At 40.3% G+C, this 17,318-nt stretch overlaps 1 protein-coding gene across 1 annotated transcript in view; it reads right to left on the bottom strand.

Moving 5' to 3' along the window:
* Window positions 1-636: 636 nt before the first annotated feature.
* The window catches only part of LOC116721519 (ephrin type-A receptor 4-A-like), a 31,547-nt gene continuing 14,865 nt past the window's right edge, over window positions 637-17,318 (bottom strand). The window contains exons 6-19 of the mRNA XM_032565304.1: window positions 13,928-14,083; window positions 12,813-13,325; window positions 10,152-10,276; window positions 9,840-9,999; window positions 9,640-9,751; window positions 8,203-8,261; window positions 7,226-7,339; window positions 6,951-7,136; window positions 6,805-6,866; window positions 6,476-6,685; window positions 4,563-4,739; window positions 2,522-2,709; window positions 2,194-2,379; window positions 637-1,621 (exon numbers count right to left, since the gene is read on the bottom strand). Coding sequence (XP_032421195.1) covers window positions 1,504-1,621; window positions 2,194-2,379; window positions 2,522-2,709; window positions 4,563-4,739; window positions 6,476-6,685; window positions 6,805-6,866; window positions 6,951-7,136; window positions 7,226-7,339; window positions 8,203-8,261; window positions 9,640-9,751; window positions 9,840-9,999; window positions 10,152-10,276; window positions 12,813-13,325; window positions 13,928-14,083 — 2,366 coding nt within the window. The 3' untranslated portion in view covers window positions 637-1,503. The remainder of the gene's footprint in view (window positions 1,622-2,193; window positions 2,380-2,521; window positions 2,710-4,562; window positions 4,740-6,475; window positions 6,686-6,804; window positions 6,867-6,950; window positions 7,137-7,225; window positions 7,340-8,202; window positions 8,262-9,639; window positions 9,752-9,839; window positions 10,000-10,151; window positions 10,277-12,812; window positions 13,326-13,927; window positions 14,084-17,318) is intronic.

Here is a 17,318-nt window from a genome sequence, read left to right as displayed (position 1 = left end):
ATATATAAATAGATTTATAAATACATCTTTTGTTTTGAGTTTATTTATGGAGTGGGGGAAAAAAAATCCCTCTTTTTACTCTGCAAAATCACTGGTGGCACAATCACTGATACTCCTAACAAAGATAAACAGCTCATATTGAAAATTGTGAAAAAGGGTCAGCGCTTTTTAAATGTGTTAAATACAAAGTTCATACTTAAAGTCCACCTTATTCCCTTACAATCTCAGTTCCCAAGCCCGAACTATACCGAAAATATGCCTTATCTAAAGAAAAGACGGAATAAGAAAAGATCCACGATTCTGGATGATCCTGAGAGAATTTGTAAAGAGGAATGGTTAAAGATCCCTCATGCTGATTGCCACAGGAAAAGATCAAAGTGCAGTCCAATCGCCAAAAATGATTAAAGTCATTAAAAGCATCAACCTTGGAGTACCACCGATTGTTCCACCACGGTTTTATTTCTTTATGTGGTATTTTTTTCCTCCACAAATTAAACATATTCTTGAGCCAATAAATCGAATCATTCTAAAACTTTTCAGGTTGAGGATCGGCTTTTGTGATAAAAGATTAATTTATGTGAAGGCTTTTTTTTGTTGTTGTTCTGCACTGCTGTTCAAAGACAATTGAGCATGACATACACCAATGAGTTTGGCATTTATTGCAACGCAATATGGCACTCATTACATCTCCTCAGCGTTTCTATTTTACAATGTACAAACTTGATAAAAAAAGGACCATAAATAAACAAAATGCTTCAAGTAGCTAATCCTCAGCATCAAAGAGTGTGTGTATATATAGACACAGATGAATGACATTCTAATCTAACTGTCTCTAAATCAACAAAAGCAATAGTTTGTTCAATCTGAAAAAAAAAAAGATTAAGAAAAACAATCAAATCAGATTTTGATTAGAACAATCCACTGGTGTGAAATCAGTAAGAGCTCAAAGTGATACATTCTGTCTGAGTCCTCCTGCTATCTCTTAAACTTTGCATATTAAGATTACATGAAGACAGCCGACACATCTTAACAAGGAGAGTTCATGTTGAATGGTTTCATGCTACACAGTGTATACACACACACACACACACACGCACCCACACGTTCATCAGATAAAACAAACAAACAAAAAGAAATACATTTAATTCAAGTGAAGCGCAAAACCCCCCCCAAAAAAACCCTGGAAGCCATTCTGCTTATGCACATGTCAGCCTTCACCAAACAGATAAGAAAAAAAAAGAAAAGAGGCGAAATCAGAGCTAGAAAAACAGGATGAGGCATCAGACTAAGCTCTCAGAAGCTCATTGCTGTCTATGCCCACGTCCAGATCAGGGTTTGTAGAAAGCTCCACAGGATGGAAGTTCACAAAAGTGCTCCTCGTTATAGTTTTCTTCTTATTTGCCTTCACTTCTTGTACTTCCACTGGTGAACAGTTCCTCTAAAGTGCACAGATGAGGTAAATAAAATTCTTCTCAAAAAACAGGTTTGTAACTGCTCACCAGTTCAGACCGGGACCATAGAGTGTTGCATGTGTTGCATTTGGGACAACATTTCCTGCTGCACACTTGCAATTAGTATGTCCTGATGTGACGGTGTGATTATTCCAAGTCTGTCCATCTCCCTGTGGGGAAACAAACACACATATGGTTCAGATGTCTGGTATGTATTTTGCCTTGAAGCACTTGTAGCAAAAGGTGCTCTAATTGAACAAATTGAACTTTCTGGCCTAAATGCAAAACACTGTGTGATGTAGCATGACGATGCCACCAGCATGACACATGGTGGTGACAGCATCATGCTATGGTGATGCTTTTCTTCAGCAGAATCAGGAAATCTGATCGAGTTTCATGAGAAAGATAGGCAGAGCTTTCAGAAGTACGATGACACTAAACATACAGCCAAAATGCAAGAGCATGGCACACTTGTAATAATTTTAAAATATATATATATTTGCTTTTACTTGCAAATCAGCAATATTTTTTGTTGATCTACTACATTAAGCCCAACACAACACATCAAAGTTGTGCTTGTACCATGACACAATGTGCTCATAGGTGAAGTCGTAGAAATGCTTTTGCAGTAGACTGTTCCTACAAGCTGCATCAGGTCATTTTGGTTATGTAGCAGAATCAGCATCAACACTATATCTCTGTGTAATGCAGAAAAAGCACATTTAAAATAAGCTGCACTCACTGGTGTGTGAGAGCCAGGAGGTTTTCAAGGCTGGAGTATCCTGCAGCTGCAAGGACGTCTCTGTATCTCTCCAACCCAATGGACTGCAGCCAATCATACATCGACCACGGTGGCACACACACCTCTGGTACAACAGACACACACACCTCTGATCCCACCCTGGACTCCAGCATGGTCCCCGGAGGTCTGTAGGAGAACAGAGTTATTCTTATTTTGCGGGAGACCGTTACTTGCAATAGTGATAAATTGGATATGAGAGTTCATGCATAGTATTTGCCTTGGCGCACATGTTTATTTTTATCTGTGTGCATTGACATGCACTATGTACCTGTCCCCTCCTGTGCGCCGCAGGGTGCCAGGGTTGCGTATAAGTTTATCCAACATGTTGAGGATCTGGCTGAAGGAGGGTCTGTCTCCTCGCTCTCTCTCCCAACAGTCCAGCATGAGTTGATGGAGCACCACAGGGCAGTCCATGGGAGCAGGCAGCCTGTATCCTTCTTCTATCGCTTTAATCACCTTTATAAAAGGGCAGGGATTAAGGATGATCTTTGAACTGTTACGTCTGTCCGATAATTTTTTTTAAACTTAAGCCATCTTTAAAATGATTGAACAAGCACAAGTACTTTTGGAAGAGATGCCAGCAGCAGTTTGACGCAGCTGCGCTTTGGGCTAAATGTTATGCAAAGACCTGCCAAATGGCAATCAAAACATGCAGACGTTCAGCATGTTCAATATGTTCGTCTTTGCTTTGAATGATAAACTAATTGCACAAATTACCAGTTGCTTTGACCTTTAACTACCACCTGAATACTTGACAGAAATGTCACAAAATATAGGAGATTAAAGTGAGTAGCACAGGCGACACATTCTGGGATAAAAATTATTACTATTAAAGCACAAACACATAATATTCTAAGATTCCCATGAATTTCAGTGCATTTCAAATTTAGTGATATTTATGTATCTTGTAACTATTGTTGACCTACCTGGTCATAATCCTGCAGCACATACAGTCATGACAATACAACACCCAGAAAACCTTTTACTAATGTTTGTTATAACATCAACCAACGAAAGTGATTAAAAAAATACTTTACAAAAAATAAAATACATAATATAAATACTGAAAATAAAGAAACGATCAAATAAAATATGAAAAAACAGAAACTAAGATAAAATTTAAAAAGAGTAATATAAGTAAATTCAATAAGAATCCAAAATAAAACAAAATGCAAAGCTATTAAGACAAAAGCTAAATGAATTGCTTTACAATTAAATAAAATTAAAAAGAAATTAAAAGGTGATTTAGTTCCCTTTGCTAGTAAGAAAAATGTATACTCTGGTGCAAGCCTCAGGGCTTTTCCTCATAAAGGCACTCATCATTATATCTGCTTTAGTGGTGAACAATGAGCCAAACAAACTCCTCTGTGGCTTCCCAGGGTGTGATTTCAGACAGTGTGCTCAAGTTCTCAGATCGGAGACTGATGAGGCATGACAAGTCGATATAATGAGTACCTCTGCCGCAGACTCACTTAAGACAAGTGTGAAGGGAATAAAAAATAATCCCAAAAGACAACAGCAGACTAAAAGGTGTGAATATGATTTATATAAAACCACTTAAGATTTTTCTTCAACCAGATTGACTTTCTCTTTTCTAAGCTGAAAACGTGACGTTACACACTAAGAAGAATTTTAAAATAGCTAGAATATATCACATCTAAATTTAAATTTAGTTGCAGCTTGGCTGCAGAATGAAAATAAACTATATATAAAAAAACACTTTACAGCTTTAACAAATATCCTAAGAATAATTAGATTGGTGCACAAAAGCAATCCAAACTTGGCCTCAGCAGTGTTTGGAGACAATTTGAAAGTCATTTCTAAATAAGTGCGGTGTTCAAAGACGGCGGCTAGAATGCAGTGGATAGGGTGCAAGTTATTTGGCCCTCCAATATGCTAAAAAAGCAGCATCTGTTTAATTTATTTTGCTATTTAAATTGGCTCAGGCTAAATCCCTTTTGGTGAGCAAGGAGAGGTAAAAGTTTAATTGGACTGCCATACAAAGTTACAGGACTTAAATCATGTTTAGAAAATTGTTCATTTCAACATTAATCCTCAAGTGCCCAACGAAGGAGCAATTAACAGTTGCTGAAAAGCGGAAACTGATGGGCTGTTTTTCCCCTAAACCAGCACTATATTTGTACATTCCTCTAACCTCAAATATGGGTTAATTGTTTTTTGCACGAGGTCGAGTCCCCATGTGCTATCAAAACGCATCATATAAAACTTTATGTGAGGATAAAAGTGAAGTTGAGACATGGTAAACATAAGGAAAGCCAGTTCATTATCCTGCCACTTCGTTTACTCACATCCTGGTTGTTCATGTCCCAGTATGGCCTCTCTCCATATGAAACCACCTCCCACATGACTATCCCATAACTCCACACGTCACTGGCCGTGGTGAACTTCCTGTAGCTGATAGCCTCTGGAGCCGTCCATCTGATGGGGATCTTCCCTCCGGGGGACAGATAGGACCCAGTTGCCTCCTAAAATAGCAACATAATTGATTCACTGAATGATGGAATACCTTTGTTTTCTAATTTATTCAGTATGACTCACTCGTTCATTTCATCTCACTAGAGGAGAAGAAGGGCTTTTCAAATGAAATAATTTTATTCTTGCACAGATGTCCATGCGTTTGCCAAAGTAGGTGTTTCAGTTAGTCAGACAGCTTCGGCAGCATTCAAGTACGTGCGATTTTGTGAGTGAAAATGTGATAAAACAGCCAGTAAATATTTACTCAATAAACAATAGACGATATAAAACTTGTTTATCATCAATTTCGAAAGAGCCTTTCAAAAGTACTCCTTTCCCTTAAAACCTTTTTACATTTTATCATTTAAACCAGGGGTCCCCAAACTTTCTCCTGTGAGGGCCACATAACTTGTCCCTTCTCTGATGGGGGGCCGGGGTCAGTTTGTAACAGAAAAAGTGTGACGATTGTAAGAGTGCTAAACATAAAAATGTATTGTTTTTCAGAAAGCACAATCAAATAACCTTTTCTGGATTCTTCAGAGAACAAAAGTCAGGAAATAACACTATTTATGAAATAAATAATAACCAAATAACACTGGGTTCTCCACATTAAAAAAAGGGTTAGGGTCAACTATATGCATGTATAAAACAGTTACTAACTAGTAGTTAATAATAAATAAAGTTCATTACTAAGGAACATTTATTTTATTGCAAAAGTCCAACTTATCAAATAAAAATGCACATATATGAAAATACTCTGGTATTGTTCAGGGGGCCGGACCAAATGTGGAGGCGGGCCGCATCTGGCCCGCGGGCCGTAGTTTGGGGACCACTGATTTAAACCAAAAACCACAAACTTGATTGTATTTTTTGTGATTTTATGTAACAGACCAGAGGTCCGCAACCTAAGTTGATCGTTGGACCTTTCAGAATGACTCTTCCAAACTATGGTTGAGATGATAAAAAAAACAACTAATATTTAAAAGTAGATGTAACAATTACATGCACATTTTGCATTTGTTAAAATAAATAGAAAACCAAAATGCTTTGCCAAAGGACAATTTCACATTTGCAGAAAATGATGTAAAAAAGAAAAATAATAAAAATAAATGTTGATTCTTTCAAAATTACTGTAGAAAATACAGTAGATACACACAAAAAATGAGAGGATGTATTTCTTTCAAAAGGTTGTGTAACTTCTGTGGCTCTAAACAATTTTTTTAAATCTCTACAAAGGATAAAAATGTCTCTTTGGACTGTAAAGGTTGCAGACCTAAGTGATAGACCAAGGAGTTAAGCATAATTGCAAAGATGAGGGGAAAGAATTCGTTGCCTCCATACTTTTAAATAAGAAATAGTCTTAATGCTAAAAAAAAAAAAAAAAAACATCTAGTGCAACCATTTGTTTTATTTCACTTTTACATCACTCTGAATAGAGAAATCCTATGGTGAAAAAGGGTCGTGGCATCATAATGTGAATGAGTAAACCTGAATAAGGTCTTCCTTAGTCAATACAGATGACACAGTTTCAGATTTGTATGGGTGAAAATGTTTGAAAACCTTGTAATAATTTCTATGTGCACCACTTTGTGTTGGTTTATCACATTGGAATCACAAAAACATTAATGTAGGACATCAGCTGTTTGTGGTTGTAACGTAGAAAAATGGAAAAGGGGCTGTGAATACTTTTGCAAGGCACTGTATGTTTTCTTCATACTCCATCAAGCTTTGCCTTCGCAAGTCTTACCCTGGTAGTGTAGGCGGCCTCGGGGTCGTCCTCCAGAACTCGGCTCAGGCCAAAGTCGGACACCTTACACACCAGGTTGCTGTTGACCAGGATGTTTCGAGCCGCCAGGTCTCTGTGAACGTAGCTCATGTCTGACAAGTACTTCATACCCGAGGCGATGCCACGCAGCATACCAACCAGCTGGATCACTGTGAACTGGCCGTCGTGTTTCTGAACCATTAATATCACAGGAAAAATGGGGTCTGATTAACTCAGCGCATGAAGAGATTTCATCAACCATTTAAAACTATGTTTATATTCATTTTATAGACGAAAACAGATCAACATACACGTAAAAAGGCATCCAGAGATCCATTTTCCATGTATTCCGTAATTATCATCAGAGGCTTGCCTAATGAGGGGAAAAAGTTTGAAATATTCTAGTTAAACCATGCTTCACACTTTCATACAAAACCAGAACAATAGCACCACTTACACCTTGTGACGACACCTTCCAGTCTGATGATGTTCGGGTGGTCAAATTGACCCATGATGGACGCCTCGGACAGGAAGTCCCTCCTCTGTTTGTCCGAGTATCCTGCCTTCAGGCTTTTGATGGCCACATAGATCTCCCTTTTCCCCTGCGAACGCAGCCGACCGCTGCACACCTCCCCAAACTCTCCTACATGTGCACAGCAAACAACAATGTCAGTGCCAAGCCAGCATGTGTGTGTGGGTTTGTGTGTGCTTGCGCGCCAAAGCGAGACTTACCTATGCCAATAACCCTCTCGATATGAATATTGCTAACATCTATTTCCTTGGCAAACTCGTGGATGGCCTGATCCGGGTCCTCGTACGTAAATGGGTCCACATAGATTTTGACTCCTACCACGGAAGGGAGGCGGAAGTGGACAAGAAACGAGGGAGGAGATGGATGAATGAAGAGGAGGGCGAGAAAAACGAGTTGTATAACTGCATGTTATGTAAGAGTGTTTAGGAAAGTGTGCACAACAAACAGAATCTGAGCGACAATAAAGAGAAGGAGGATCTCTAAAACTTTGTACAATTTTCTCCTCTTACAACCGCACACTTTAGTACATTTTGTTCTGATTTTATGTGGTAGATAAAAAGAAAGTACTCCATAAATATGGAGAGCAGGTAAATGGATACAATGGTTTAGAATTGTTTTAGCAGAATTGAAACTTGATAAAAGTTGTGAAACTCCTAAAAAACAATCGAAAATTGAACAATGTGGTCAAAAATTGCTATATGAGGGGAAAATAACCTCCATGTTGCCATGCCCACACTATCGCATCATGAAACGTGGAGCTAAAAACACATGGAAATAGATAAAGGGAGATTGTAGGAACTGTTAGAGGCTCCAAATGATTTTAATCTTGAGTGGAGTTTTACAATCCAACAGGACAACAAACCAGTCATAGTTTACAGTCAGAGCTACAATAGAAATGTTCAGGTTAAAGGAAATAATCTAGTCAAAGCCCTGACCTAAATCCAATTTGGAATTGGTGTCAAGACTTGAAAATTGATGCTCCCAGATACTCTCCATTGAATGTGAGCCGGTTTAAGAGAAAGAATGGAGGAAATATTCACTTTACAGAAATGCAAATGGAGACATTTCCCAGAGCAAAAGGTATGTGGTTGTAAAGAGACTCATCAAGAAAGCATTAAAGGAGCATGAATATTTTTCACAAAGCACTGTATTGGCTTCTTGTGTGCGTGTTCAGTACCTGGGTTCAGATGTTTCTCCTCTTCCGCATCCTGCTTGGTTTTGCTGTACTTGCTCCTCCTGAAGAGTCAAAAACAACGCATTCTTCACACAAAGACCAGCAACAAACACTAAAAGTTTGATTACTTCCCAAGAGTCTCATGCGAGTTTTACAGCGACGTCACCTGACAAAAGCAAACACGTCCTACATTTGTTCTTAATATTTTTGTCATTTCTCAGAGCTGCTCTTAAGTTGAGTTTTTCTTTTAAGGATTTGCAGCAAAGAGAATGCGACAACAATGAGAGGAGAGAGCGACGGCCTGCAGGGAAGCACCAGATGAAAGCATTACAGCCACAGAGGGAGGAGGGGCGACGCCTCAGGTAGCGGCAGATAAAAAGGTGTTTTCTATTAAACAAAGAAACTGTCAAAACCACCGCTTCTTCTGAACAGGTGTTGAGTGTGTGTGTCAGTGACTTTGGTTGTGGACGCCGGAGCGCGTTTGTGGGCGCGCACGTTGGCTAACACATAAACCGCGCAGCTGAACACATTAACAGCAAGCCTGGGACAAAGGGATAATCACTGTCTCCACTCTAATCCCCTTTAAAAAAACCTGCAGGTAACACACGTTATTTAATCTCACTGTTGAAGGAGAACTCGGAGACTTGTGTGTGTATTGCTGAGCATTGGTTGTAAAAAAAAAACAAAAAAACACGTTGATGTCAGAGATGCTTCCAGAAATCAATACTAATTTATTTTTTATGTGATAGTCATGTTTAAAACAGAGCATTCTAAGTAAATTTAAGCTATCTTTTCCAACTTAAATTAAAACATTTCCGACCAGTGCGAACAGTTTCTACTGCTGCACCTCGTTGCCTTTGTGTCATCCCCTTGTTTACTTTCTCAGTGGAATATTGTCTGTGTTTCAGCATGTAATTGCGTGCATTGATCCTGTTGGGTGTATTCTCTTGGTAATCTGCAGTGATTAGCTGTTCCAACAGTCTAATCCTAAAAGAAGGTTACATTTATTGATTGTTAAAGAGTAGAAACATTGTTGTTTTTTTTTTCTGGGGGAATAGGAGGAGGACAGTTTTATGAGCCAGAACATAAACAGAAAGAGCAGTTGGAACAACAACGGGTAGATTTAGAAAGCGAAGAAGGAAGGAAGGAGGAGAGGAAAGGAAAGAGTTTTAGTTTAACAATATATCAATCAAATCCATGTTTTTTTCCAGACCTTTCCAGATGGTGCATTAAGCCCTGTTAACAATGATCTCTTGCAAAAGTAAAGTGCTTTTAGATAATGGAAATTTGCTTCGTAATTGGGACTCTTCTGGAATGTCCCCCTGAATAACACTTAGACTAACATAAAATAGTAAGACACTAATTGCAACTACTCTAAGTAACATAAAATGACAAAGACGACTGTTTTTGACTAAAGCGAGACCTTGTGTGTTTCTATACCTGCGACTTATGATGAAGACAGCCGCCGATATGAACAGTAAGACTCCCACCCCACTGACAGACAGCAGCAGGAAGGCAGAGTTCACACCTTCTCCGATCAATGGAAAGGGATCTAACAGAAAGAGATAAACATTTTGTAAAAATTAACACTACCGATTAAGCATGTTGTCCTAAGCTACAGATCATTCCTGGATTAGCACCTGAATTGGTGGAGAACTCAAACGGAGCGCTGTACTCGCCGTATCCCGCAGCTGTGCGAGCGCGAACATGAAACACGTACACAGTGAGCGGGTTGAGGCCCGCCACATCCACACTCCGTAGGAAGGTCCTCATTATGCGGTACGACCTCTCCCTCTGATCCTGATTAGACGAGACAAAAAAACCAAAAACAAAACAGTCTCTTTCAAATGTCTGACAGCAAAGTCCATCCACACCAGGAGTGAAACACAAACAGCGTCCCAACGTATTGACATTCAGCTGTCCGGGCCGCGTTAACCTATGGGGCCGCTCACCTTTTCGTAGAACTTGACCTCGTACTCCAGGATGACCCCATTTGGTCGGTCGGGCTGTTGCCATGCCAACGACAAGCTGTGCCTTGTTACGTCGGTGAGTTGGATGGATGAAACTGGAGAGGGAGCTGAGAGGTAGCGAAAGATGAGTAGAGATTAAACATTGGCACAGCTTTTTTTTTTTTTTTTTTTTTCTGAAGCGTGTCTACTGAAATTGTAAAAATGATACTTTCACTGTTCTGGATGCGGCTAATAGCGCATTCACTGAGCTTTTTAATCAAAGTCTCTTGGAGCCAGTGCACCTCATTACTTTCTATTCCCTCGACACCTGCCTCATTTTACTCTTACGACTCTCCATTTCTCCATCATTTTATCCGCATTCGTCCTTTTTATTTTGTGCCTGTTCGCATGATATCGGACCATATGGCAGAGCAGGTTGGACTTGACACATCCCAGGCACACACTCGTGCTGTGCAGACACAGCAACTTATTTCCCCAAGGCACCTGGAACTAAGCAGGTGTGCTGGTATCTAAATGCCACCATAAAGACTTGAAGCAACGACCCTTCAGATGTAGCAGCATGCAAAAACAAAGCGAATAAAAAAAAGGGAAAAGGCTTGCACTAAAAACTAATAAAGAACATGTGCAAGGGAGACGCCACACATGAGCTGACTCCTTCACAAGTAAAATGAAACACTTCATAAAATGCGGGTAATTTTTCTAAGGCTTCTTTGGATCCGTGCTGAGGGTAAGAAAAGCTTCAGCTCTGCTTGTACCAGCGCTGTTGTTCAGTTATTTCCTGACCGTCATGATTTGCTTTTTTCCCCCTGTCGTCAACTTTTTTTCATTTGTATTGAAGTCAGTGATTTCCTGAATACTTTTGACACCATCTCAAGAGCCCCCCCTGTAATTAATTCAGTTGTTTGGTGTGGGAGGACAAAGTAATAACTATGAACGATATAATGGTGATACTAGGAACAACAGTTTCCAGTGGAGGCAAAAGTGAAAATCCAAATCCACTGTGCAGTTGATATGAATGCTAAACGCGTTCCGCTGTCAGCCACAACGCCATGCATGTTCGTTTAAGGAGCTAACTATGAGTTAGATTTACTTTTATACAGGTGTGATGAAAAATAAAGCACACCCCATTGAAATTTTACACTTTAATGTCGTTTGTCTACATCCCATGTGTTTGGATGTACTTACTTTTTCACACATGAGCAGAACCAGAGAAGGTAGAAAAACAGGCTTTAAGTCTTTTTTTAAAAATGTTTGCAATTTTTAAGACTTTATAGTTGGTGTTCAGGTATTAATCTTCCAATCTAATTACATAATTATCAAGTGATATTTTCAAATTTCCTGTCAACTTTAAACATTTTTTAACTCAAAAACACAACAGACCGCTAGATGAATGACTGCCCTATAGCGTTCAACCACCGGGCTTAGAAAGTTGGGGAAAACCTTGAAACTACTTGTTACTTCTTAAGAAAACCTAATTGAAATGTTTGGTTTTTTTTACTATTAGTGCAAATATCATCATGGATAAATGGTCTGTGTTGAACAGGAGTAGAAATATATATATAAACTTAACTTTGTGCATGAACCAGGCTGCACTTTGTTAGATCTTTGTAAAGTTTGTCTGTTGTGGAGGGGTTTCATAATTTCTACCCCTGTTTTAGCTATAAGGTTGACCAACTTATAAAAAATAAAGACTCGTTTACATTCATGTTTCTTTTTTTTTTATTAATGTAATGTTCTATTTTAGGGGTAAATACACAATTTGATTTCAATTTCCATACAATTAACACTTTTAAAACAAGATTAGATGTAAGAGGACCTTTCAAAGCTATATACGTTTATTATGTCGTTTACCCTTTTCAATGCAAATGTGTGACAGTTATAAACCACAAGCGTTTACCTGCTAATGGAAACAAAGGTCTAAATGCTTAATGTTGCCGGCACACCAATAATGCATTTATGTTTATTTCAGTTACATGGCTGAAGCTCTTCTTGGTGGAACTAAACAGGGCCTGCACCTGCAGATGCTCCATTAAAACAGTGAGCAACCTACGCCTACACTGGCGCTCTGATTTTCTCACCGGGTTACAAATGTTGGACACCCACCTATCTAGCAAATGTTTAGGTTTTAAAAAACAACAACAGGATCAGTAAGATAAAGTACTCAAAGTAAAGAAGGCTTCTGTGCCAGTATCTGTGGAGTTAATCAACACTATCATTCTATGTTAATTTTGGCCCCAAACAATCACAGAGGCAACAAAAATTACAAATACTACTACTAAAATCAGTTGAAATCCTGGAGTAGGCCTAGAGTCAGCAAAGTCATTTCAAGAAGACATAATCAAAAATAAACCAAAGCCTTAAAATATAATTATAGCATACAGTTTTTTTAATGTTTCTCAAACATATTTACCACAACTAGATAAAAAAAAACACTGACACTGTTTTTTGAAAGGTTTGCTCATTTCATGCTTCCACAATTTTGACCATTACTCCTGAGATCTTGCCTCCCTCTGGGCATGCAGCAAACAGCAGTTTGTGCTCAGCTGACCCACTTATGGAGCACATCTTTATAAGCAGATTTCTTGTTATTACTGGAGTCAACAATCTGACACATTTATCACACGCAGCACTTCTTCCCCTCACCTGCTTGGTTGGTGGTGAGGCTGACCGATGCACTCTGTGATGCCCCTGCACCGCTGACCAGGGAAACCCCGTTGCGGGCGTAGACAATGAAGGTGTAGTGTGTGTGGGCCCGGAGTCTGCTGACCACCATCCTGGTGGTCTGAAGGCCAGTCTGGTCCGGAGAGAAGAGCACGTCTGAGCCACAGGGGAGACAAAGCTGGGTGCTGGAGGCAGACTCTGATCCGGGCCATGGGTATTCACCGGGCCTGCTCTGGAAAACCCCTCTGCCAAGCTGAACCTCAGGTCCTACAATCCCTTGGTCTGACTGCATTCCCATGCTGCTGCGCTGTACCTCAGGCTGGGAAACCGTGTGATTTCTTGGAGGCTGACCATGGCTTCCGGTTTGACATATGAGACACTCCAGACTATAGCTGATGTCGCTTCTGCCTCCCAGCCGCCGAGGGGGTGCCCACTCCAAGACCACAGATGTTTCATTCACTACAGAGATGAGCTGCTGTGGTGCTGAGGGAGGCTCTGGAGATAAACATAAAACCAAAACCAACTATATTTACATCTACATCACATAAGGAAGGAGGAACAATAAGAAAGCAGAGAGGTATTTCAGAGGGCAGTCCTTGGCTTAACATGAAGACATCTGGTATTACGCTGAAAACCATATGGTTCTGGGATGCTTTTGATGGTTTGGTTGTTTTCTTTTTTGGCATCTAATGTTATGTGTGTGTGTGTGTATGAGAAACTTGCGTACAAGTGTGTGTTCATTTTTCCCAGGCGAAGGAAACCATGTGCTGTATATAGGCATAATTAGGTTTAAGACACACAGAGCAGCGTCTTCAAATCTCTCGCACAGACTCAGAGAAAGAGTAGGTGCTTTTATTCAGTCCTCAATGTCTGGTAGTTATCATTACCAGACAGGATGTAGATGGTGCCTTAGTCATAAGCAATGGGATTATAAAACAGGGGTGGCATTCACATATGTTTGTTTAGCCTTCTGTTGGGAGGAGATAGAGAGTTTGGGAAACAATGCATGTTCTTCCCTTTTTATTTGGGAGAATGGCACGCACCCATCATTAGTGTTTTCACTTCCATTTTAACTGTTTGTGTGTCTGTGCTCTTACGGGTACAGGCCATGGAGGGTGGGTCAAAATCTGCACGGAAGAATCCTGTGTGGCAATCACAAACGTTAGCACTGTCCCGCAGTGAGCGGCTGTGAGGAGGGCACTTGGAGCAGCCAGGATCTGAAGACTTAGACTTGTAGAAACCAGCAGAACATGCTGCAGAGAGATGACAGAAGACACCAAATTACTTCTTTAAAATAATGTCGATAAAGAACACCAAAGAGGTCCGTAAGCTGCAGTGGTAATTTACCTCCACAATAGCTCAGATTTAAATTTACATTGTTGCTTTTGAGCTTTTGCAACTGGTCCTATCTGAAAGAATATTTGTAGGAACCAACATAAAGAAAGTCTGTGGTTTCTTCTTTAAAGAGGCAGTATTATGTATTTTCCAGCCGTATAGTATCGTTTTATACCACAATCAAGTAGCTGTTAACTTCAGTTGTTATGAAAATCGTCTATATACCAAAACAAGAAATTTGACTTCAAATCATAGCCCTATGCGTCGCCTTGAAAATAGCCTCTCTTTAAGAAGCTCCTATCCTTTCTGACACTTCAACACGTCTCCACGCGTGGCAAGGAGAACATTGCTTCTCCGTGCCATTCATTGATCCCGTTTACAACCATTCTTCGGACTGTTTGTGTGATTAGCTCAGTAGACGTGCAGTTTCACAAGATTTTTGCTGATTTCTGCTACTACCAAGCCAGATGGAGGTGTGGAGGGGAGGTGTGAGGGAGGGCCGCTCTGTGTTGGCGGAGCTCAGCAGGGGACTAACGCTCCAAGGTGGATCTATGGGTAAATGGGCAGTGCGTTGTATGTGCAGGCTGCCATGGGAGATTTAAGGAATTTTCACAGAAAAAATGCACGAACGATTCAGAGGAGCACTCCAGATGTGTTTGATGAGGGAATAACATTATAACATAACATAAATCTCAAAAACGTTGATCTTGCGAAAAATCCCCTCCTTAATTTACTTTTTTTTCCTCCGATTTACCTGTTTACATTTCTCCGATGACTGACCTCTAACTGCAAAGACAAGAATCCCACTTGGTACTGATAGAGTCCTGCTAGCGTACTACTGCTGTACTACTTCCGAACAACTACTACGTATGAGGGGTGGGGTTTAAACATATCCAGTGTCGACTGATTCTTTTCTAATTATTCTAGATAAGATCTTGTTTAGATTTAGATCTGGACTCCAGTTTGCCATGTGAAGGTTCTCTGTAGATTCTTCAATTCTGTCCTTAATATTTGGAGCAACTTACTCTCTGACACGGACATCTTTGATCCACACTCACATTGTTACCGGGGTCTTTTTTTACATCGGTTTTTTGAGTCTGTTGGTACACACCATCCCGCAAAAGGTTTACCCACAGAATGAATTTCCAACCAGGTGTTTAGCAAATTCAGAGAAAATTTTGAGAACATTTCCAAAAAAGATTTTTTTTTTTCCTTGGGACGAAAGAGGCTTTTATATGCCGGTGATAGCTACTGAAAGTTCTCACTCAACGAGTGTAAGTCAAATGTGGGACGGTAAAGTTACAATATGCCTCATAACAAAAGCAAAATGTTCCACAGAAAATAAAACTTTGAAAATTATAATTGTTTATTTTGGGGGTCAGGGGTTATTTTTGTTATCAGCTCTGATGCAGGCTATGTGCAGACAGTCATTCCTGACATGGGTTCAAATGCAAGTTAATCCTTGATCCTTATTTTTGACATCCTGGTCAATATGTTAATCAGCCACTTGCAGTTTTAGGGCTCAAGGACAAACAACTGTAGAGGAAGATCTTAGGAAAGAAAAAGATACAGTGCGAGGGGGAGGGGCACTTTGACTTCCATTATCTTGACTTTTGATGAGTGAAGAAAGAAGCACCTAAAAGAACATTAACTGATCGGCTCCCACTCACACGTGGAGAACAGAAACAGTGGAAGTGAATACATCAAAACTGCACAGTCCCATCGGCCCACACAAACACAACTGACATTTAAATACATGAAAGAGGAGAAACAGAGAAAGAGAGAGGGTGACAGAGAGATGAGGAGGGGTAGTGGAGGGAGGGAAATCTTCTTTCCATATACCAAGGAGTTCATGCATTGACAGAGCCACAATGCAATAAATGAGTGCATAATTATACTGCTTGACATCTACTGCTGAAGCAGAAGACATTGCAAAGCGTGGTGGGTTCAAGCAATTTTTATTTGCATGTTTAATTTCACAAGGAAAACCTTTGCTCGTTGCTGCTGAAATCCTTTTCAGCACCTCCTTTTTCATCATCAGTTCCTATTCATCCTTCTATCTGGGTCTCACCGGCTTCCCCAGTTCCATCCTTTGTTTTACAACCCTTTCACATTTCCAAGGCGCTCGAAGACATCCCAGTGGGAGTGGATAGGAATGCGGGAATGATGTGTGTGCTCAGATGTGTCAGTGTGCTTTATGACGCTCGCATCACTAAATGAGAGGGAGGGAGTCTTCCCTGTAATCTTCTCTGACCAACTATCCTGCCCCATCTGCGCTCAGCTCCACAGATTTGCTCTTTCACACAGTCTTCTGCCCACCCTTTTCACATTTCACATTTTCCCCCATTTTCTCCCTCTTCACTTCCTCTTCGACCTCCAACTCATTGGCGTTCTACTCTCTGATAACTCTCACTTGCTGGACGCGTCTTCGTCAAGCTCCATTTGAGGCATCTTTCACGTGCTCCACAGTGATACCAGTTGAAACAAGACCGCACGTAAACACACCCGAAACCTGTAAATTCATAAACAGGTTTGCAGCTGATAACAGGGGCTTTCATCTTGTGAATGATTCATCCTGTCGCATCAGGTGATATAAACAACTGAGAGATAAAATGCAGCGTAGTCATAATTCGCCTGTTGCACACATCCCTTTGTTTGCAGCCGTCGATATATGTAAAAGTCCATTGTTGGGAATGAAAGGCGAATTAAATGGTAAAAAAAAGACTTAGGGAAGCATTTAAACTGTTGAGGACCTCGAGGTTGATTACAGGACTCATCGGGAATGCCAGGAGAACACTCTGCTTTTGTCTCTGTCCTCTCCAGTTCTTACTGCCTGGATGAAAAGAAAGGGAGGTATTTGAAGCCATAAACTTCTGTCAGCACCCTCTCATGTCTCTATTCTTTCTGTTTTCTGTAGCTCTTTGTGTCTTCCTTAGCACTGGTTTTGACAGGAGGGGGCGAGTGCTGGTGACCTGGAATAAGAGCTCATGAGGGTGTCATTAACCCGACATTAACCCTGCGCTACCGAGGGCTGAGGAAGTGCCTGAGTTGGACGATAAAGTGGGAGCAATGGGGACAAATACACAGGTCCCGATAATACAAGGTGAAAACTTGAGTGGAATTGTCTGACTGTGGACACATTATTATACCGCC

This window comes from Xiphophorus hellerii, chromosome 6 (genome assembly GCF_003331165.1).
Source record: "Xiphophorus hellerii strain 12219 chromosome 6, Xiphophorus_hellerii-4.1, whole genome shotgun sequence".
NCBI lineage: Eukaryota > Metazoa > Chordata > Actinopteri > Cyprinodontiformes > Poeciliidae > Xiphophorus > Xiphophorus hellerii.
The sequence above is the reverse complement of the archived record's forward strand: the minus strand, read 5'-3'. Positions and strand labels throughout refer to the sequence as shown.